Source organism: Crassostrea angulata, chromosome 3 (genome assembly GCF_025612915.1).
Source record: "Crassostrea angulata isolate pt1a10 chromosome 3, ASM2561291v2, whole genome shotgun sequence".
In the NCBI taxonomy this organism is placed as follows: Eukaryota; Metazoa; Mollusca; class Bivalvia; order Ostreida; family Ostreidae; genus Magallana; species Magallana angulata.
In genome coordinates this window covers 55,899,232-55,922,618 of record NC_069113.1, presented here as the reverse complement: position 1 = coordinate 55,922,618, position 23,387 = coordinate 55,899,232, and the positions used below count along the sequence as shown (strand labels likewise).

Here is a 23,387-nt window from a genome sequence, read left to right as displayed (position 1 = left end):
AATCGGACAGCTTGTGCATGTATTGAATTTACCAATTTTTTTTATCATGGTTAATTTACTCTTGCTCTTTAAAAATTCACAGGCTTTAAGTTCATGGAAGAAATGTTATTAGGGAAAAAATACAGATTAAATTACTCATGTACTTACAATAAACATTTGCTAGCCTACAATCAAATCATATATTAATTAGAGCTTACTGAAATAGTTCTAGTTTTGATAACAAGTTGCTAAAACTTTAAAGTCGTTAACAGAACAAAAGGCTTTTGTCAGTTTCATCACAGTTTTTGAAATAAAAAAAAAATTCTTTGGTCAAGTGGACCAATGATTTTATGAAATTTAGCCATCTGAACAAATATTCACAAGTCAATATTTGACTTTCAAATAATAGAAACAAAACATTATAAATAAAACTAACAATTTTTTATAAAACTAACAAGTTTATATTCATAAATCATGTTGGTATGGCCAATTTCTCTGAATCTCCCCTCTTTACTTTTAATTTCTTTACATTAAAAATTTAATCATGTTATATAATAACCTCATTAGTACTATAGATATAATGATAATGTGCTTGATGCCCAGGACGTTTGATCAAGATACCGTACTAGATCTTCTAAACTGTTACAAATATTTCAAACTCCGTCAAATTTTCTTGTAAAATGAAATCAAACTAAACTGTTTCCCATGTTTGGCAGGAGCAATTTTGTTACGGAGTATGTCGTATTAAATGCTGAAACTGAGAAAAGGATAGAAATTCACAACACCAAATACTTCGGTTTTTAATTTGTTTTTTGTTTTTAAATTTTAGTAATGAAATTAAAACATAGTTAGTCAATTAATAAAGATTGGATACCATAGCTAGCTGCCGGTTAATAGCAATTAGAGAACTCAGCATAAGAACACATGTATTTCATCTAATATTTTTTTTGTTAATTAGCCTTCCCTTACAATGCGCATAAAAGTCTATCTTGTTGATAGAGTATGATTTGCTTTGTTAAATCAAATTGAAGGTGTTTGCAGACATTTTAATTCTGCTTGGAAAGCGGTTAAAGTTTTAAATCGGTCGGTTTTATATTACCGGTCATTAAGACCGATTGAATGAAAATAATTATACCAGACATTTGAAATATTTACTGGTTTTGCCAGTGGGACTGACAGATTTCAAAAACTCTGCAGACAGTTGACTGTTCTCAAAATTCTCAGAAGGTTGCACACATAGTGGTATTACAATTTTCTTCTATCGATCAATTTGTTCTGAATTTCAACACACAATAAACACATTTCAGTTGCTAACTAGGGCCAAGATGAAATAATAGTGTGTTTCCAGTTCCCAGATGATCCTTAAATTTATGAGCGACCCTATATAAATATAATTTAAGTACAGTCATATATTTTCCAGATTTTAACAAATTTTGGATAAAACTGTATTTTGCCAGATATAGAAAGCATTACTTCTAGAAGGCATGAGATTACACACCAAATGTTTTTTGACTCATTTTTCGTGTAGGTGAAGCGAGTTTCCGTTATGAAATAAAACATATGCTAATTCTGTTTGTGTATCATTTTTTTCAAAACTAATGTAATCTTTGTCAGAGCGTTAATTGCAGAAATAGTTTTGCTATAATCTTGGTTTTTGATAAGTCCTCATTCAGCTGCATGTCTATTCTTTGTCTCCAGGTACGTTGCCATTACTGACGCTATTAATAGATTTTTAGTTGCCACTCACAAGTTACTTATCATAATACAAATACTTTAAAATAAATAAAAATGTAATTTTGATATGATAAATTTTTTGATTGAATACAAAAAATGTCATTGAACATAAGGAAACATTTCACTTTTATTTTTCACACCTGGGCCATGTCAACATGGTTGAAGCCATTGATGTGAATGCGCACTTGTCACCTGTTATCTCAGACATTCCCATGGGGCATGGATATCATAAAGCATAAAGTTACAAGTTGAATAAATTCAGCATCAGAAAATTTATTGTTTATGCAAATTGTCATGCATTTCATTCAAGTTCAAGGAACTTATTCCTTGCAAATGGCAATGGTCTTGAAACTCAAGATATTTGCTTGCTTATAAATTTTTGTGCGTATTATCCATCCAAATTATGTTTTCCCCTTTTTTAAGGCCTTAATTAAGTTGGGGAGGGGGTGTGCAGATAATACACTTGTGTATTTTATTCGGCAAAATACGGATTCCGAATAATTTCCATTTTTGAGAAACACTTAGATAATAATTGTTTCGACTGTAATTTTCCCAGAGTAAATGTTTAAATGGTGTGGGGATTGCTAAGGCTAAGCTCCTCATTTTATAACTCAGGGAGTTTTTTGTATAGAATGTTTGGTCAATTTTCTTGTCTTTAAATTTTCAGTATCTCTACCAGCCCCTTAACGTTAATATTCTTGTGATCTGTTTACATATTAAAAATTCATTGAATAGTAAAAGATTTTTAAGACATCCGTACATTAAACAAGTCAAGTCTTGCTGTGATGTCTGGTTTGTTAAAGTCAGTAACAATTATTTTCTTTGTAAATAAAACATTTTTAGATGAATCATTTAAAAGTAATTTATCAAAGACAGGGGCAGAGAAACACAAATGGTGATGTCTACATTCATTTCATGCATATCTTTTACAAATTTATACTATGCTATGGTATGCGATTTTAATGATATGCTATGCGAATTTAATAATATGCTATGAGATTTGTATGCTATGCTATGAGAAATTGAAATGAAGGGCTTAATGATATGGTATGCTATGCTATGAGATTTGAACAAAAACGCCTCCATACACAGAATAGTTTACCACAAATCTATTATGTCAACATTTATTTTTTCAAATAAAAATTAACATTTAAAACCGAGTTAAAAGAATGTTGTATATAATTTATACTATGCTATGGTATGCGATTTTAATGATATGCTATGCGAATTTAATAATATGCTATGAGATTTGTATGCTATGCTATGAGAAATTGAAATGAAGGGCTTAATGATATGGTATGCTATGCTATGAGATTTGAACAAAAACGCCTCCATACACAGAATAGTTTACCACAAATCTATTATGTCAACATTTATTTTTTCAAATAAAAATTAACATTTAAAACCGAGTTAAAAGAATGTTGTATGCTATGCTATGGTATGATATGACGAATGCGATTCTATGAGATTATATGCTATGGTATGAGATTCCAATGCTATGCTATGAGATCACAATCCTATGCTATGAGATTTCCATGCTATGCTATGCTATGGTGTTTGTTGTAAAAGATATGCTTGAACCGACTGTATGAGCATCTTGAAAATATAAGTTGATACTACCCTAGATTTTCCCTTATTTCTAATTTGTGTGTTAGGATGAAGCCTTGTTGAGCTCTATAAAATGTCTACAGATATCTTGTATGAAATATTGCATGATAATGTGAAAACCATTCTTTTTAATTGCAAGTTTGCTGGTTTCGGGGGAAGTGTAGCTTTTCTGCATTATAACACAAATTTTCTGTAGAGCATCAGATCTGCAGTTTCTATCAATACTTGTACAAAAGAAAGTACCCTATTTTTTCCTGAATGCTGATTTTGGCTGAAGTTGAATTTAAAACAATGAAATGTTAAAATGAATTAAATGTTTTCCCTACCTACAGAAAGATATGAAAATTTCTCAACTATTTTATATAAATGCTATAGTTTCTAATATTATGATGAAGGCATCTTAATTTAGAATTAATTCTACATTTTTAAACCATGATCTGTATACAAATAATGGACTTGGAAAAATTCCATTTTTTTGCTGTTTCCGTTCATTTTCTTTGCAGCGGTTGCATGTATTGAAATGAATTTTGATGTACTGATTTATCATAATTATGTTTTGGTCAAGTTTGATATTGATTACAAGCGAGTAATTTTTTACAGAGTTTTGCCCCCAGGAATTAAAATAATTCTGGTTATTTGCATTTTCCGTTTACTTTCTTCATCAATGTTTCCAAGGAAGGGGGACATAAGTTTTTCACAAACATCTCTTGTTGCCAAGGCGTTGCGGGATGTAAGCAAGAGTAGCTCTAATGGAGTAACTATGCACTGATTTTGATATTGGGCATTTAAATAGCAGGCTGAGTACAAGTTAACAGTGAATAAAGTGGTGGAGGCAGTCTTCTTAACTGTAATGTTCATGACCCTTGGGTTATAGAGAATGAAGCACAAACCCATGATATACTAAATATCAAATTTTTACATGTCTTTCACATATTTTATATTTGTCATATGGATAGATGACCTTATAAAAATCACCTTGTTAAAGAGTAAATAAATTTATTTGTAGAAAGAAAAAACAAATAGAATTATCCATTCAGCCAGTGCATATGTATACATATTGAGATTTCCTTTCACAAGCACTGGTGAATGTAAATAATGCAAGTGGCCTTTCAGCAATACTTGGTGTCTTCAGGAACTAATATTATTTGCAAATTTGTTAATAAGTCGTTTGTGTTTGTGTGTATTAGTGCATATTTCAGAATACAGATGTCAACATCAAATTCCAATTCTATTTCAAAGCATCTCTCACAGTTGTTATTTGTGTATTTTTCTTTTACATGTGTAATTTTAGATGAGTTTCAACAATATGTAAAATGTTAGGTGAAAATTTTCATTAAATTGGAGAAACCTCTAATGTAGAATTAGAGTGTGGCTTTTTCTGCTAGCTTATTAGAAACATACATAACCACATATGCATTAGGAGAACTGATTTATCAGAATACATGTATTTGGTTATTAATGTTCATTTTGACAGTTATATGTTTACAACTTTCAAACATTATTATACATAAAATAATTTTTATCAAAAGATATGCTTAGTATGGGTTTTAGCTCACCTGAGCTGAAAGCTCAAGTGAGCTATTCTGATCACATTTTGTCTGTCGTCCGTCTGTCCGTAAACTTTTCACATTTTCAACATCTTCTTAAGAACTACTTGGCCATTTTTAACCAAACTTGGCACAAATCATCCTTAGGCAAAGGGGATTCAAAGTTGTGAAAATTAAGGGCGACAACCGTATTCAAGGGGAGATAATAAGAAATTAATGAAAAATTTCTCGAAAATTTCAAAAATCTTCTTCTAAAGAACCAGAAAGCCAGGAAAGCTGAAACTTGTGTGGAAGCATCCTCAGGTAGTGTAGATTCAAAGTTGTGAAATGCATGACCCCCGGGGGGTAGGGTGGGTCCACAATGGTGGGTCGCAATTTTACATAGCAATATATAGAGTAAATCTTTAAAAATCTTTTTCCAGAAACTAATCAGCCAGGAAAGCTGAAACTTGTGTGGAAGCATCCTCAGGTAGTGTAGATTCAAAGTTGTGAAATTCATGACCCCCGGGGGTAGAGTGGGGCCACAATGGGGGGTCGCAATTTTACATAGGAATATATAGAGTAAATCTTTAAAAATCTTCTTCTCAGAAACTAATCAGCCAGGAAAGCTGAAATTTGTGTGGAAGCATCCTCAGGTAGTGTAGATTCAAAGTTGTGAAAATTATTACCCCTGGATGTAGGGTGGGGCCACAATTGGGGGTCGAAGTTTTACATAGGAATATATAGAATAAATCTTTAAAATTTTTTTTCCAGAAACAAGCTGAAACTTGTGTGGAAGCATCCTCAGGTAGTGTAGATTCAAAGTTGTGAAATTCATGACCCCGGGGGTAGAGTGGGGCCACAATGTGGGGTCGAAGTTTTACATAGGAATATATAGAGTAAATCTTTAAAAATCTTCTTCTCAGAAACTAATCAGCCAGGAAAGCTGAAACTTGTGTGGAAGCATCCTCAGGTAGTGTAGATTCAAAGTTGTAAAAACCATGACTCCCGAGGGTAGGATGGGGCCACAATGGGGGGGGGGGTCGAAGTTTTACATAGGAATATTGAGTAAATCTTTAAAAATCCTCCTCTCAGAAACTAATCAGCCAGTAAAGCTGAAACTTGTGTGGAAGTATCCTCAGGTAGTGTAGATTCCAAGTTGTGAAAATCATGATCCCTGGGGGTAGGGTAAGGCCACATTGGGGGGGGGGGTGTTAAAGTTTTACATAGGAATATACATGTATAGAGTAAATCTTTAAAAATCTTCTTCCCAGAAAATAATTAGCCAGGAAAGCTGAAACTTGTGTGGAAGCATCCTCAGGTAGTGTAGATTCAAAGTTGCAAAAACCATGACTCCCGAGGGTAGGGTGGGACCACAATGGAGGGTCGAAGTTTTACATAGGAATACATAGAGTAAATCTTTAAAAATCTTCTTCTCAGAAACTAATCAGCCAGGAAAGCTGAAACTTGTGTGGAAGCATCCTCAGGTAGTGTAGATTCAAAGTTGAGAAAATTCTGATCTGTGGGGGTAGGGTGGGGCACAATGGAGGGTCGAAGTTTACATAGGAATATGTAGAGTAAATCTTTAAAAAATCTTCTTCTCAGAAACTAATCAGCCAGGAAAGCTGAAACGTGTGTGGAAGTATCCCCAGATAGTGTAGATTCAAAGTTGTGAAAATCATGATCCCTTGGGGTAGGGTGAGGCCACATTGGGGGGGGGGGGAGGGTGTTAAAGTTTTACATAGGAATATATAGAGTAAATCTTTAAAAATCTTCTTCTCAGAAACTAATCAGCCAGATGACTCTTTATAATTGTTAAGACTTTGGCTCCAGGACAATTCTTCGGCCTCACAAAAAGGTTCAGAGTTTGATGTAGCTTTATATCCTATATAAAAACAATTGTTAAGGATCTTTTTGAGAACTGCAATACTCAACATGTGATATGACTATAAAACCATCCTGTTAGAAAAGGGACTAATGATTATAAACATAAGAATATCCAGGGGGCAAAATGGATTTTATTTACACAGGATCTGCATGTATTATTGTACTTTGTCCAGATTGTTTGTATTATGACTCCATTAAGCTGATTTTATCATACCTATTGTTCCTCAGGTGAACGATGTGCCCAATGGGCCTCTTGTTAAGGATCGAATGATTTTTAAGCAGAGACATTTTTATTATTAATAATACCTATTAAAGTGCAATTTTTTAACCAACACAATATAGAATTTGCAACAAAAGATTTGATATAAAGAATAATGAGATTTGATCGAACATCATCGAGTTTGAAGATATATTGTTTTTCCAGTTCTTTAAGTCCTCTTTCTTTGTTAAGCGTGAAATTGTAAATAACATTTCTCGAGGACAATCAACTTGAATTATATTAAACTCTATGATATGATAGGCCTGTATAACTAATTGTTCAAATTGACTTAATTTTCATTTGAGATTAGCACACCACATTTGGGGGGGGGGGGCTCAAAGGCATGTGGAGTCTGAATGTGCATGGAATGCTTTGGAGTTTATGACCACCAGAGATAGTCCCGACTCCCCTGTATTCCTAAAATAGGCATTGACCAATTTTCTTTAAAAAATCTTAAGCCAACACTCAAAACCGTAAACTTTAAATCTAAGAAAATAGACGCAAATGAAGTTTATGGCAAATGCAAGTGCTATTACGTAAGTGCAAAATTTAAAACCAGTTTTAAACGTCATTATGATAGTTACTACTAAGCAAAAATTAATACATGGTTTTGACTGAACAACACTTACTCAATTATCCAGTTACACTGTTAACTGTGTGAGTGAGAATACACACAGAATCAACCGTCTGATATATGTTAAAGCGTAATTAAACGGACTGAAGTTTTGAAATATGTGAAAATCAATGTATATATGGGTTATTGTTGGTGCACTCTTAATTTTTGCCCTCACGGGATGTAACGCCAAAGGCGGTAAAATTTGTAGTGCTCCTTTTTTGTCGTTTTGCATTTCTTGTTCCTTGTGTCAAGGACCATTTAATGGTATGTTGGTCGTGAGTCCTAGGGATGGTTCTTTGTGCTCTCCCCCCTTTAAATATTATAATGAAACCAATCAGGTATGATATGACAAAAATTCAAACCATATCATGATAATTTTTACAATTTCTTAAATTTATTTTTATTTGTAGATGCCGAAGAGGTCTAAGGTCGATAGTAGGAGTAAACGCCATAATGACAAGATCAGAAAGAGACTTAAACGACAGCAGGCTTGTTCTTCTAATGCATCACAAGATGAGACCACAGAGTCTATTGTCCCTAGCGGGTCAATGGACGGGGCTTACCTAGCTCCTCCTGGTAATCTTCCAGGGTTTGGTTCGATGGGGTTTCCACCTAAAGAGGAAAAACCCCTGGCCAGGATGCAGGCCTCGCCTTGTGTGAAAATGCATCCACCTGCCCCGAGGTTGCCATCTCCTCAGGGAAGTCGTCTGTTTGTCAAAAACGTGACAAAGGCACTGTCCACTGACTCCCCAGCGTGGGTTTGTACTCCTGTGAGGGTACCTGGGCATGATGAAGGCTCTGAGCCTAGCCCAGCAGGTCAGGCGCAGCTGGACTCCTCTGTGCTAAGAGGGTCCAGCAGTATATCAAAAGATGAGGAAATAAAGACAGTATCCAAAACGGTTTCTGAGCGTAAAAACAGTACTGACTTGGTCACAGAAAACTTAGTGTCTTGTGAGCAAAGGAAACATAGTTACATGAAAAAAAATGTTGAAGAAATTGAACATGAAATGTTGGTCGATGATATTCACCAGAAATACATAAAGAAACAAAAAGTAGAAAATGAGAATGACAATACGTACTTGAATGATAGCAAGATGAATCATGAACATGAAACTTCGTTTGAAAATATTGAAAAGTTCTTTGTCCAGAATAGTGAATGTAAACACGGCATTGACAGTAATGTAAACAACACAACTTTTCAGACATCTGTTCAAGGTTCATTTCATCAGGCACACCCCATGTTCGGTGATAATGCAGGTACTCAATGTGTTGCCAATAGTTTAGCTGGGCTAGCATTTGAACAATTTAAAAGCAGTATACACTGGACAACACAAGATTTGAACAAAATACTAGCAACAGGTGATGAATTGTATACATTTTTGCAAAGAAGTTCTTCAATGCACAGTAGATACTTGCTGGTAGATGAGTTACCACAGTTCTTTGAGTGTTTCAATAGAACATTTGAATTTACAATAAATTCAACATTATCAAGTATCATTAGTTTGTCGGGTAATGAACCATGTTATGCAGACTTCAATGCGTACCCCCTTAATGAGGCATTACAAATTGCTTTGATGGAATCAAATGGATGCTTTGTATGCTTTGGAGGAAATACATTTCTCATTGGAAAAACAAATGGACAGTATTTCACATTTGATTCGCATGCAAGATCAGCCCAAGGCCTATTCTGTTGCAGTGGGAAAAGTACTAGGCTTCTATTTAAAAATGTAGAGGGATTACTAGAGCACATTCAGAAACTTGCTATTTCCATGGGGTTTTCAAACGTTGTTGAGTGTAATATAACGGGGACGAAATGCCATGCAAAGAAAATGGAAAGTGAAGTTAATGCATGTATGATGCATACAGCTGCGGAACAGACTAGAGAGACTCCTTGTGAAAACCTAAATGACAACATTATTGCTAATGATATTGAAAATGATGAAATAGTCTTTGTTCATAGTGAGCAAAATAGGTATCGATTTTGTCCTATGTCACAAGCTTCAAAACAAGAGTCGTGCATTGCATTTGGAATACCTTATGCTCAGTTAGAAAATAGGACCTTCGAAAGACGAACTCAAGAATTGGGAATACCTTCTTTAAGCAAGGAGATCACGGGAGATGGAAACTGTTTTTTCAGAGCAATTTCATATTGTCTCACACATTCAGAAGAACACCATTCTGCTGTTCGACGTTCAATATGCCATCATATTTTGAAAAATGGAGATATTTTTCAGTCGTTTTTGAGATCTAACGAAGATTCTGTCGAAAAACATGTGTCATTAATGGGAAAAGAAGGGCATTGGGCAACAGAGTTAGAAATTTTAGCATTAGCTCACATGCTGTCTGTCAATATTTTCACATTTTCAAACGGTATTTGGCAGAAGTTCTCGGGACAAAATATCTCTACATCTCTCCAATCAGAACACGATGGGTTATATTTAAATCACAAAAATGAAAATCATTATGACGCGTTGTCCTCGATGTTGGTCAATTATTTGTTAATGATGAAAATGGCAAACAAATGGACTTAATGAATGTAGAATCAGGTATTGATAAAGACGAAAAGAAACGTCAATACAAAAGAGAAAAGTATAGGAAGAAATACAACGAAAATTTGGACTTCAAAAAGCAAAAGCTAAGAAATGCTTCACAGAGGTACAAAGACGATGACGAATTCAGAATATCTTTGAAAGAAAATAATAAAAAAAGATATCAAAATGATCAAGCATTTCAGGACAAGACCAGATTCAAAAGTGTGATTAGAAGTCAAGCACAGTACGCTCAAAAAGATTACAGAGAAAACGTGTTGAGAAAAGCAAATTTTCTGTATCAAACTGATGCTAAACACAGAGAGAATATCAAGCAGAAGAGTATCATAAAGTACAAAACAGACAGTGTACATCGAACAAATTGTCGGGAAAAAAGCACCAAAAAGTACAAAATGGATAACGTCCATAGACAAAATATCAAATTAAGAAGTACACAGAAGTACAAAACCGATGATGTACATAGACAAGACGTGAAAATGAGAAGCTCAAAAAAGTACGAACTGAATGAAAAGCACAGAGAAAATGTGAAAGAAAGAAGCATAACAAAATATCGCACTGATGATATCCATAGAGAAAAGGTAAAAAGAGCAAGTGTTCAGAAATATAACAGTAATGAGAATTTCAGAGAAAAAGTCCTTCGTACTAGTTCATTGAAATACAAAACCGATGAAAATTTCAGATCAAAGTCTAAAGAGAACAGTAAGCATTATTACTACTCCAGTCCCCTTGTTCAGAAAAAGAAAATGGAAAAGTCTCAGCGAAATAGGTTGAATAAGAAAATGAAACTTGAAGATGTGGAGGAAGTAATTCACCTATTCAAAAGAAACACTGCTAGAGGGCCCGATTTTGCGTGCTGCAGCTGTCATAGATTAATGTTTCAAAATCAAGTACAAATGTGTAACAGAGACGTGTATACGAAAACTGAAAAATCGGCAGAAGTAGCTGGTGCATGCATTAAAGATACTTACTGGCATCAATGTAAATCATCGTGTTCCAAAGATTGTACTAAGTCTTCACTATGGATTTGCTATACGTGTCACCGAAAAATCATCAGTGGTGAAATTCCACCTGAAGCAGCAGCAAACAACCTGTATCTTGAGCCTGTCCCTGAAGAACTTTCCCGCTTAAACAGTTTGGAACAGCATTTGATTTCCCTACATATTCCTTTCATGAAGGTCATGGCTCTTCCAAAAGGGGGACAGAGAAATATTCATGGACCAGTTGTCTGTGTACCATCTAATTTGAAAAAAACAACTTCTTTACCTTTGAACAATGACGAAAACCTTTTGCTTCGAGTTAAACTAAAGAGGAAATTGAGCTACAAAGGTTATTATGAATATCAGTTCATAAACCCAACACATGTTGTCACTGCGCTAGATTACTTGAAAGAAAACAACGAATGGTATTCAAGAATATCCATCAACAGAGAAATCGACAGTTCAAAAGCTAACGAAGATGTTGATCAAGCTGAAGTTCAAGCAACAAATGAAGGTGTTGATCAAGCTGAAGTTCAAACATCAGCGGAAGAGAATGAACAAGTTCAGATAGCAGTTGATACCTGTCTTCAACCAGTTGATATTGCGCAAGAAGTTCTAGATCATTATTTTGATGATGTCTTCAATATTGCTCCGGCAGAAGGAAATAATCCGGTACGGATGCTTCAAAATTTTGGAAATGAAGCAAAAACTTTTCCATATCATTTTCCGTCAGGGAAATTCTCATTTGATCAGCAAAGAGACAAAAGACTGACACTTGCTCGATACTTCAATAATAGACTTATGAATGCAGATAATAGATTTGCAAAGGATACAAACTACATTTTTTTCAGCCAGTATTTGTCTGAACTAAATCAAGTTATTGAGAAAACTCAAATTTCGATTCGAAAGACTCTCACAAAAAATGAAAAAGGGAAAGCATTCAATTCTGACATGCTACGAGATCCAGAAATTCTCTCAAAATTGTTGAGGAACGATGAAGCAATACGATTTATGCAACCGATTAGAGGTACTCCAGCATACTGGTCAGCGATACAGAAAGATCTATTTGCAATGCTAAGACAGCTTGGAATTCAAACATGGTTTTGCTCGTTTTCATCTGCAGAATATAGATGGAATGATGCCATCAGTTCTTTGCTAAAACAACAATGTGATGAAAGAAATCCCGATTTGCTAGACTGGACAGAAAAAAATGAGATATTACGTAGTAATCCAGTTACTGTGGCTAGAATGTTCGAACACAGATTTCGTATATTTCAGCGAGACGTAATTCATTCACCATCAGAACCTATTGGGAAGATAGTAGATTTCTTTCAAAGGGTTGAATTTCAACAAAGAGGTTCACCACACATGCACTGTTTGTTTTGGGTTGAAAATGCTCCAAAAATAGATGTAAATGGCAAACAAGCTGTGGCTGACTTTATCGACAAATATGTGACATGCGCAGTACCAGATGAAAATGAAGATTCCGAACTGAGAAAAATTGTACTGGATGTACAACAACACAGTAAGACTCACTCGAAGTCCTGCAAGAAAAATGGAACAGAATGTAGATTTAACTTTCCTAGGCCACCATCACAGCGTACATTTATTACAGAAATGCATGATGACGAAGATGATACTGATGAAACTGTGGAAACTCCAGATGTGCACCAAAATGATTGTAATCAACATCTCAACAAGTCTCAAGCAAAAGAAATTTTATTGAGTGTGTGGAATAAGATCCAAAGTGATTCCAATGAATTTGAAACAACAGATGATGTGTTTGATGACCTTTGTCTGACGCAAGATATGTACGAAAAAGCGCTAAATGTTTTGTCAAGGAAATTAACAGTTGTTCTCAAAAGGCATCCAAATGAATTGTGGACCAATCAATACAATCCATGTCTTCTTAAATGCTGGGATGCAAATATGGACATACAATACGTTTTGGACCCCTTTAGTTGCATTGTTTATATTGTCTCCTACATATCGAAGTCTGAAAGAGAAATGGGGATGCTATTGAAACAAACAAAACTTGAAGCCCAAGAAGGAAATCTTGATGCCAAACAAACATTGAAGAAGATAGGATCCGCATACATGACACACAGAGAAGTTTCTGCACAAGAAGCTGTGTACAGAGTTTGCAATTTGAGAATGAAAGAAGCGTCAAGAAAAGTCATCTTTATACCAGTTGGAGAAAACCCTACACGGATGACAAAACCTCTTTCTCAAATGAAACCAAAACGCCAAGTACCAGAAAGTGACCAGGAAGATGAACATGACGATTACGAAATTTTCATGACAAACATTGTTGAAAGGTATGAAAACCGACCAAACAGCAGGACGTTTCATAACATGTGTCTGGCTGAATTCTGTTCTGAATTTCGCGTACTTGCCAAATCCCAAGTTCCTAAAGGAGCTAACGAAAACGTCTTCGAACTTCAAAATTCTAAGGGATTTGTTCAGAAAAGAACGCGAACAAAACAGGCAGTTGTGAGATATCCTAGATTTAGTGCAGAAAAAACACCAGAGAAATTTTATCAATCTCGTCTACAGCTTTTCCTTCCATATCGGAATGAATCACAGTTAAAACCAGAATCGTTCGATTTGTACGAGACATTTTATGAAAAGGGATTTGTGAAATTGCATGGCACAAAATGTGTAAAATCGGTCAAACTTATCGTGGAATCAAATCATGCTCGATATGCTGAAAATGAAAATGTTATAGATGAAGCACAGGAAAAGTATGAAAACATCGGAGAACCGGAAAACGCATGGGCAAATCTTTGTCCCGAAACAGAGCGTGATAGAGATGAATGTGTTACAATTAAGTCTCTACTGAACAATTCCAATGATGATGTCGAAACAATTCCAGATATACAAAATGACGTGAACAAACCTAATGAATTATATCACGTACAGCAATTCAGTGTCTCAAATGAAGAAATGTTGAACATAGTGCAAAGCTTGAATGAAACCCAACAGAGAGTGTTTTACTATGTGCGAGACTGGTGTATAAGAAAACTTGTAAATGAAAATCCAGCTCCATTTCATATATTTTTGACTGGTGGGGCAGGTACAGGAAAAAGCCAAATTGTAAAAGCTATCAATTTTGAAGCATCACGCCTTTTCTCTAGAAGTTTGTCATCACCAGAAGCTTTATCAGTTTTGCTGACAGCGTTTACCGGCACAGCTGCATTCAACATTGGTGGCAGTACCATTCATAGCGTTTTCTCTTTGACAAAGTTTTTGCCACTGCCATACGAACCATTAAAAGAGCAAACTTTAAGTGAAATCAGAATGAAACTCGCAGACTTGCAAATTCTTGTTATCGATGAGGTATCGATGGTATACAAAAGGCTTTTATTCTACATTCATGAGAGACTGGTGCAAATCAAGAAATGCAAAGATCCATTTGGAGGAGTTAGTGTGCTTGCCGTTGGTGACTTTTTCCAACTCCCACCTGTAAAACAAAGAAAAGACGAGAGACTATACAAAGATAATGCATCATATCCCGTTGACTTATGGCGAGATTTGTTCCACGAAGTTGAATTGACTGAAATTATGCGTCAACGCGATGATGTCCCTTTCGCAATAGCTTTAAATCTACTGCGAACAAGAACTTTAGAAGAACCTCAAGCAATTGAAACATTGAACACAGTGAATGAATGTCTCAGAGATGGTCCCGAAGATGTCCTCCATGTATTCTCTACCAATGATGAGGTGAACACGCACAATTTGAATATGTTGAAAAAGAAATGCAAAGATTTCAAACAGATCGATGCAAAAGATTATCAAAAAGATAAAACCTCAGGGAAACTTTGTCTTCGAGATAAACCATGCCAAACGAAAAATGACAGTTTATCAAGCTCTCTACTGTTTGCAGTTAATGCTCGCGTCATGCTAACAAGAAATTGCGATGTCAAAGATGGCTTTAGTAAATGGTGTTATGGGATACATTTCACACTTTGAACACGGAGATGCAGAAAAATCAAATGTTAGAGGTATAGCTGTTATCTTTGACAGTAAAAATGTTGGAAAACAAACTGGAAAACGAACCAAAAATGGAAACATGGTTTTAATTGAAAGAATCCAAGAAGATATAGTTATTAGGAAATCGGTCGCAATAGTAAGACAACAATTTCCATTAAAGCTCTCATGGGCCTGTACTGCTCACAAAGTACAAGGTATGACTGTGGAAGAAGTTGTTGTAAACCTTGACAAAACATTTGCTCCCGGTCAAGCTTATGTGGCGTTAACAAGAGTGACATCAAAAAATGGTTTATTCATCGAAACAAACGACAAAACAAAGTTAATGAACAAGTTGTATGCCGATCCAGATGTCAAATCAGCAATGGAAGACATGCAAAAGCTTGAACTTGACAGACCCTTTGAAATCCACTCCAACAAAACAATAGTTGTACTTCATAACATTCAAAGTCTGAACAAACACTTGAACCACATGAAGGACGACAGACGATTTACAAAGGCTGACGTTATTTGCCTAACAGAGACATGGTTGAAACTTGATCAAGAAATTACTCGGCTTAACCTAAATGGCTTTAAGTTTCACCATCTTGCAAGGATACAGGCGTATAGCAACAACGATGAACACATGAGATCGTTGCGCAATTCAAAAGGAGGCGGCGTCGCTTTTTATCTCAAAGAAAACGATGATGAAAAACAAATTATTCATCATTCAATCCAAAACATAGAAAGCATTGCTGTCAAGTTTTTGAAAAAAAACATAGTACTGGTCAATGTGTATCGACCGCCTACTTTAAACGTAACCACTTTTTTGCAATCTCTGAAATCGCTCGTAGACACATTAAAATTACAGGGCGATAACTGCATCTTCTTAGGAGATTTCAACGAAGATACCAAAACTAAAGGACCAATACAAGCTTTTATGGAAAACAACGGGTTTAACCAAATAGTAAATTTTTTCACTACAGAAGGTGGAACCACTTTAGATCATGTTTATATATCAAACTCAATTCAAGCACATACTAGAAGAATGTCCACTTTTTACAGTTATCATGAAGCTGTAGTTCTCTTTTTTTGAGAACATAAAGGTGTTCTGATGCTTAAAACAAAGGGGGTGTCATGATTACAGGTGGATACATTGCTGGAAAAAAAAATTAGTCAGTAATTTAAAATGAAAATTCAAACAAACACTTAAAATATATCCAATCAATGTCATGATGAAGTTACTTTGTTGAACTGAAGGTATACTGTATATTATATATATCATTAATGCTGTAAAAAGTGACTTTAATTTCAATATTAGATTTAATAAATCATGAATTCGAAAGTTTCCCCAAATACATAAAAATGTTATCATTTTATGTCTAGCTTAATATGAAAATCGCACGTGTTATACCTTTCTTATATTCAAGTGCAGTAAAACTGCATTGAAGACTTCGGAAGAAACGTAGAATATTTTTATTTTAAAGCCTATGAAATAGGTGAATTTTAAATCCAATAAAGAAAATTGTTTCGCGATACAAAATCATTTTCAAGAAATAGTCATTGTTTCGTGTTACAAAATCATTTTCAAGATCTGAATGTAAAAAAACTTCCAGAGAGAGTTAATGTATATTTACGATAATTTCTCCTCTCTTCAATAATATATTACATCCCGATAAAATCGGTACACCTTGAAAACTTTTGTCAATGATCAAAAATGTCGTTTCAAGTTGTTTTAGTTTATATAAAACCAGCAATATATAATAGAATGTCACCCATAGACATATTTCAAAGCTGAAATGAAATATCAATTATCAAATAACTTATTTCTATTATTTTTTATCTCTTCAGAACATTTAAAGATGTATGCACGCTGTCTCGTGTGCTTGAATCACTGTGACTCTTTGTGATTTCACGGTCTGTTGCATGAACTTCAAAATCCACCAACTTTACTTTATATCTCACAAATACTCTCATTAGAAATGTTGTTTAAAGAAGAATTGGTTAGCCCTTCCAATTGGGACTAAATAGCCTCCAAGGTATTTGGATAATGTCATATATCAGGCTTTTTCAGCGTAATTTTTTCTGCTAATCAGAACCTAGGAAAATATATAAAAGTAAGGCGATTCAAATTTTACAGTTTTAAAGTCATAGTAAAAAAAACAATTAACAACTGTTCAATCTTGTGAAGTAAAAAGGCGAAAGGTATACACGTTGTAACCCTTAACAGTGAATAATTTGGACAAAGACACCATTTAATTTTAGAATTGGGAACAATTGCAAAATAACTTTCAGAGTATAAACAAAGATCAAAAATATCATATATCATTACAAATACCAGTAGCCCAGGTATGATTAGACATCGATTTACGCAAATAACAATGAGGCTTTCATTCGTGTTATCTGGCACTTGCCTAGCGATCCCGCAATTTCTACCCTCTAACTAAAGTAACTGAAATCATTTCACCGTAATTTATACACATCTGCAATTTTATAAGAAAAGATAGAACTCTATCATAAAAAAATTCAAATAAATTTACGTTGCTTTATTCTCTGCGATTAGGAAACCGTCACAAGCAAAATGCAGTTATTTACTAAAGCTGCAGCATATTTAATTCATATAGCAAAGCCATGAAGACGAGATCATTATCTTATTATAATAATGTTTCAAATACGCCTTCTAGAAGGTATTTTATGCTTATCTTCCCTGTAAAGAGATAAAGGATCGGTTCCTAACATTGATATCGTCCACATCTCATAGACAAAGGGTTTTAAATTTCTAAACACTTGATAAACACAATATATACTGATTTACAACATTTTGATAATTAAGGTATTCGATGTATAATGACTACATTTTGTGCCTAATAAATGAACAGTCCGATATTCTGAATCATGATATCATTTTGAAGGTGTTATCAAAATAAGATAATCCACTGAAGGAATTTTCAAAATGTTGATTATGGTCCAACTAATTACAGCTTGAATATTGCATTGAAGTTTATGGGCAACATATGTTATATAAAGATATTGTAAAGGTAACATCATTTGAAAAAACTCTTTAGGTTAATACATTCATAAACTGTCTCTTTAATATAATCTTTCATATTAAAATATGAAATAAAATTAATCAATTACCGCAGATATTTTGACGAAATTAAAAATTTTTTTCATCAAGCGGATATAATTCATTGAAAAATCTTCAGGTGCAAAATGACCAGCTCCTTATATGTTGTCTGTCATGTGAATTTGGTTCATTTCATAGTTATCTAGCAATACAAATTTATCTAGTTTAAAATGATTCTAAATTGTTCAATATCCCATTGAATACTATGAAGAGACGACAGTACGTGTATTTTCTACAGTTTTACTAATAAGAATGTATCAATAGAAATTAAAAGTGACGTTGATTATGACAGATGTAGAACGTAAAAATGCCTTCCATATGCCTAAATAATATGATTATGGCCCTTCGGAAATCGGAAAATCGAAGAAACCGGATTTGTGATAAAATCTACATATGAACACGCAATATACGTATTTACAAAATAAAAATTCTGGTTATTTCAAAAACTTTGAACAATTATCCCCAAGAAAAAGTAGAAAAACTCAATTTTAATAAACAAACATGTCCAGGAGAAACTTCGCGAGCCCTACATGTGTTTTGTTCATAGTAAATACAGAGACAGTTGTAGTGAAGAAAGTGAAATATTGCAACACGTTGCAATGTATATATTTATGGATCATAAATAATTTTTAATTTAAATGAAGTAAATAGATTTAATGAAGAAATTTGCAATTTTCCGAAAGTTTATGCTCGGTCGTGCAAAATATCGAACCCGATCAATTTTTTTCCAAGTCGGTTTTAAAGATGTTCCCTTCAGTCTCTTTTATAAACTATGGTCCATGCATGGACCATCAAATCAAAATCCAAATGTCTCGACAGTCTTCTGCCAAAATAGTTCGATACGTAATGTGTATTGATCAACAGCTCAAAAGCTTTCTACTCAAATAGTGAAAATACCGTAACATTGCTTAAAAGTATTAACCACGGTTTGAAATACATAATTTTAATCTCTGAATCAAATTTCTAAAATGCATCAAGGGACGTTTATTTATCTTTTCTTCTGACTCCTATTTTGCTTCATAACTGAAAAGGTTATTAACCGATTTTTATGAAACTTTCAGAGATTTTGGCACGTTAGCGGCCCTCAAAGATGTTAAAGTTTTCGAGACAAGGTCACCTCTGTTTAGACGTTACGTCATTTTAAAATTTTAATACAGTCATTTTGTCCGGGACTTCTCTCAAAATTGCTTTAAGATACGGGCTTGAAATTTTAACGATTATACATTTGTCATTTTACCTCTGTAATAAGGCCGGAAATGAAAATCCGTCACTTCCGGTCGAAACCGGAAGTAATTCAAATTTTTCGAAAAATTAATTATTTGATGAAATAAAAAATGTATTCGTATTTTGTAGAGCTTAACAATCTGATACTAACACTGAAATCCGTTTGAAAATCGGAGGATGCATTACAGAGTTATTTGGGTTTAAAAATTGATATTTCCGGAAATTTTAATTCCGCGTCCTTGGTTTAAAAAATAGCGTAATGTTCAAAGTAACATATACTCGTACCAAAAATAATTGTTAAGTCATACTATAACACATTCGGATTTTTTTATGTTAAGTCGTTATTGAAATCGGTAAGGTTTTTGTTAAGTTGTACTTAAAATCATTTGTATTTTGTTAAGTCGTACCAGGAACAATTCGATTTTTTAAAACTTTTTTAAAGTTTCTCTTGTTATTGGTTTAAGAGCTCTGCTTCTTACAGGAACTTCCAGCTTTACTTCCGACATTAAAGGAAGACCCACTCGTTGCTTTGCAACGAGCTTTGCTCTAGTTTTTTGTTATATTTAATCAAACATTGGTCGGGATTTGAAAAGTGATAGAGGAAATTCGGACTGGAATATTATATTTATAAAAACTGTGAATGGAAACTTAATGCGTTTCAATGCCATTCATAAACTGTATTTCCTTTTTAAAAGAGTTTAGCAATTTGTATCATCCAAGTTAAGAAAATTTCAATCATAATGTAAACTTTTTAGGAATTTTTCTTCAATTTTCAAAAATTATTCAATGGCGCAAAACTAACTCAAAAAGTAGATCATTGATTCATTTTTTGAAAGTGAAAAATAACACAACCATGGAAGGTCTATCACGCACAATAAATGGTTTTTCATGATCATCATTTTGTTCCTTATTTATAAACACTTAAACACGTTAATTCCCAAAAATTAAGCGTATTTTACAAAGCTTTTTTGGAGCTAGAATATTTCGAATTTTCCTTAAGATAGAATGCAAAATGCATTTGAATCCTTATAAATAAAGCCATACTATACATTTTCAATTGAACAATTGATATCTAAATAAAAAAGAATATAACACAAAAATAGAATTATAAAATTACTATTAGAAGTGGAAATTTTCACATTGTGGAGATAGGAAAAATATAACAAATGGAAGATAGGTCGCATCTGACCTTAATAAAGGAAGATAGAATAAAATTCTGGAATGAAAGACGATATATCAACGTTAGATATTACATACAATCATGTACTTGATGAATAACTTGTATGTTTGTAGTATAAAGCCACTTAGCTTTGTCCAGTAAGTATTGGTCTCAGAAGCTCTCTAAGGCTGCCGATGGATCCACCATTTTGACAACATCTTATCGGTTTCCTAGCAGTATGACACTTGATAAGCAACCAACACCAGATAACTGTAGGTTTATTAAATGTTTACAAATGCAAACCAGGTTTTGGTTTACTTTTATTTTAAAGTATAACCTTAAACAAGATAGTTTACGCAGTCATAATAAAAGCTGGTAATATTGTCTCGTCTATTAATTTCGATAATTGATAATACATGCATTTTCGTCATTTTAATTAATTTTTAAATCTAAGATTTGGCATCGATTTCGTTTTCATTAAACTCAAGCATAAATCAAAAATACATTCATTGGTCAGTCTTGTAAAAAAAAACATCAATAAGAAGCTGGGTTTATTTTTCAACAGATAAACTGGTTCAGTCTGGCCTGGTTCCCGTGGACTGTAGTGATGTTCACAGGGTCTGGCCGAGGGCTCCCAGTGGCGTATACCGTATATATCCGGGAGGAGGTCAAGGTCACAGTGTATATTGTGACATGACCTTGGACGGGGGAGGATGGACGGTATACAAGCAAACTAATTTCTTTTAATTAAAGGAGAGTGAAAAATCAACCGATTAATTACCTATTAGATTTACGTTACATTTTTAATATGAGGCTTTTGGCCGTATTCTATTATTGAGCATTTTAAAAAATAAAACAACTTTAGCTTTAAAATCAAAATATAAAAAGAACCATACGCCATATTTTGGGTTTAATCGTGTCCTTCAATACAATAAAAAAAGGATAGTTTCTTTAGCAATACACTTATAATGTCTCATGCATTTGTTAAAAACTCTGCAGTACATATTATTGTCTACATTTTAAGGTATTTCTAAGAAGAATGGACGGTTCTGAAAAGTTTAATAGAAAGTGGGAGGAGTATCAAAGAGGATTTGGGAATGTCTCAGCCGAACATTGGCTAGGTCTGTATCAGTTCATGGATTTTTGACATATGATATACTTCATGTTAAAGCATGTTTATATCTATCATTCTGCTTTGGAACAAAAAATGTAACGCGGTAAAATAAAGTATAACTTTCGATAGTGAAATTACCTTATATTCATAATTGAATAATTATTTCGAATTGTGTTTATATTGTTATATGAAAACCAAGACATGTACAATAGTAAATAGAAAATTGTCAGCTTTAATTAGGTATGGTGTGGATTTATTATTAAGTTCTTAGTTCCTATTAACTTAATTTTTCCATACACTAACTGACTAAGTTATATACGTGCTTTGAGTTTGTTTTATTTGTTTGTTTTGTATTTGTTGTTTTGTTTTGTTTGTTTGTTTGTTTTTAATGGATTTTTTTCTTTCAATTTATTTTTTTAATACTCATGTTTTAGGCAATCATGAAATAATTCGTCGGTGTTGAAACTGTGTTTAACCTTAAATTCATCTTTATAAATGGCAGTTGGTAATGATGATGAAAATAATCTGGCCATTTCATATTAATGCTACATTTATAGAATATTGATATTTTACAGCTATGAAAATTAAAGTTTAACGTTAACAAGACCTAAGAGGGACCGAAATTGTCATCTTAAATGATAATTTCTGCGAGCTAATTTTGATAATATGATGATTTTAATTTCTACGTTTTCGGTTCAAGGAAACCAGATATTACATGAAATAATCGTCCACGGGCTGTATGAATTAAGAGTCAACTTGGAGGATTTCGCCGGCAACAAGAGATTTGCTAAGTATAGCCACTTCCGGATTGGAAACGAGGCTGACGGATATCGTCTAACTTTGTCTGGCTATATAGGGAACGCAGGTAAATCAAAATTTACTCCACCTTTACAACAATTTCATTTAACAATTTTAATGTATATTTTCGCAATCAAGATAGATATTGTTATTGAATGAACTATATGATATTGAATAGATATCAAAGGTTGGTATATATTAACATGCAGACTTACTATGAAATGAAATGCGGATTAAATAGTTTTAAATGAAATGTGAAATGCCGGTTCAATACATTGTAAAAGATCTTTGATATGTACATTGATATGTACACTTTACTCATGCCATGCTTATATGTGCAGGTGATTCGCTAGATACTGCTAGAGGCCAGAAATTTTCCACTTATGACAGAGATCTGGATTCTGCATCTGGAAACTGTGCTGTGACTGGTAGAGGCGGTTGGTGGTATAAGGCTTGTTACAATGCTCTCCTAACGGGCGTTTACTACAAAAACACGTCAAATGTACCCAGGTGGAAGGGAATTTTGTGGCCCACGTGGAAAGGAATATACTACTCACTCAAATCTGCTACAATGATGCTGAGAAAGCATCAAATGAAAAGAAATAACTAAACAGAGAGATTTATTTTTATGTGTTCTCTTACTTCGAAGAAAATTTGTACTGAAAAAAAAACTTTAAAACGAGCATTGTATAAACAATGCTTGAAATGTTATCAGATTTGGAATTTATTGAATTGAAATTTTCACAGCTGTTTAACAGCTAAATATGACGACCAGTATAACAACAGTAATAAATCTATCTAAAAAGGATATTGGATGCATATTAAAGTCACAGATGTATCCTTATTGATATTTCCTGCAGC

General features: G+C 33.8%; 1 protein-coding gene across 1 annotated transcript in view; it reads left to right on the top strand.

Moving 5' to 3' along the window:
- Positions 1 to 23,387, top strand: part of LOC128177189 (fibrinogen-like protein 1) — a 33,979-nt gene extending 10,592 nt beyond the window's left edge. Inside the window, exons 2-6 of the mRNA XM_052843783.1 lie at positions 20,749 to 20,886; positions 21,180 to 21,334; positions 21,639 to 21,735; positions 22,429 to 22,593; positions 22,868 to 23,387. Coding sequence (XP_052699743.1) covers positions 20,853 to 20,886; positions 21,180 to 21,334; positions 21,639 to 21,735; positions 22,429 to 22,593; positions 22,868 to 23,136 — 720 coding nt within the window. The 5' untranslated portion in view covers positions 20,749 to 20,852 and the 3' untranslated portion in view covers positions 23,137 to 23,387. The remainder of the gene's footprint in view (positions 1 to 20,748; positions 20,887 to 21,179; positions 21,335 to 21,638; positions 21,736 to 22,428; positions 22,594 to 22,867) is intronic.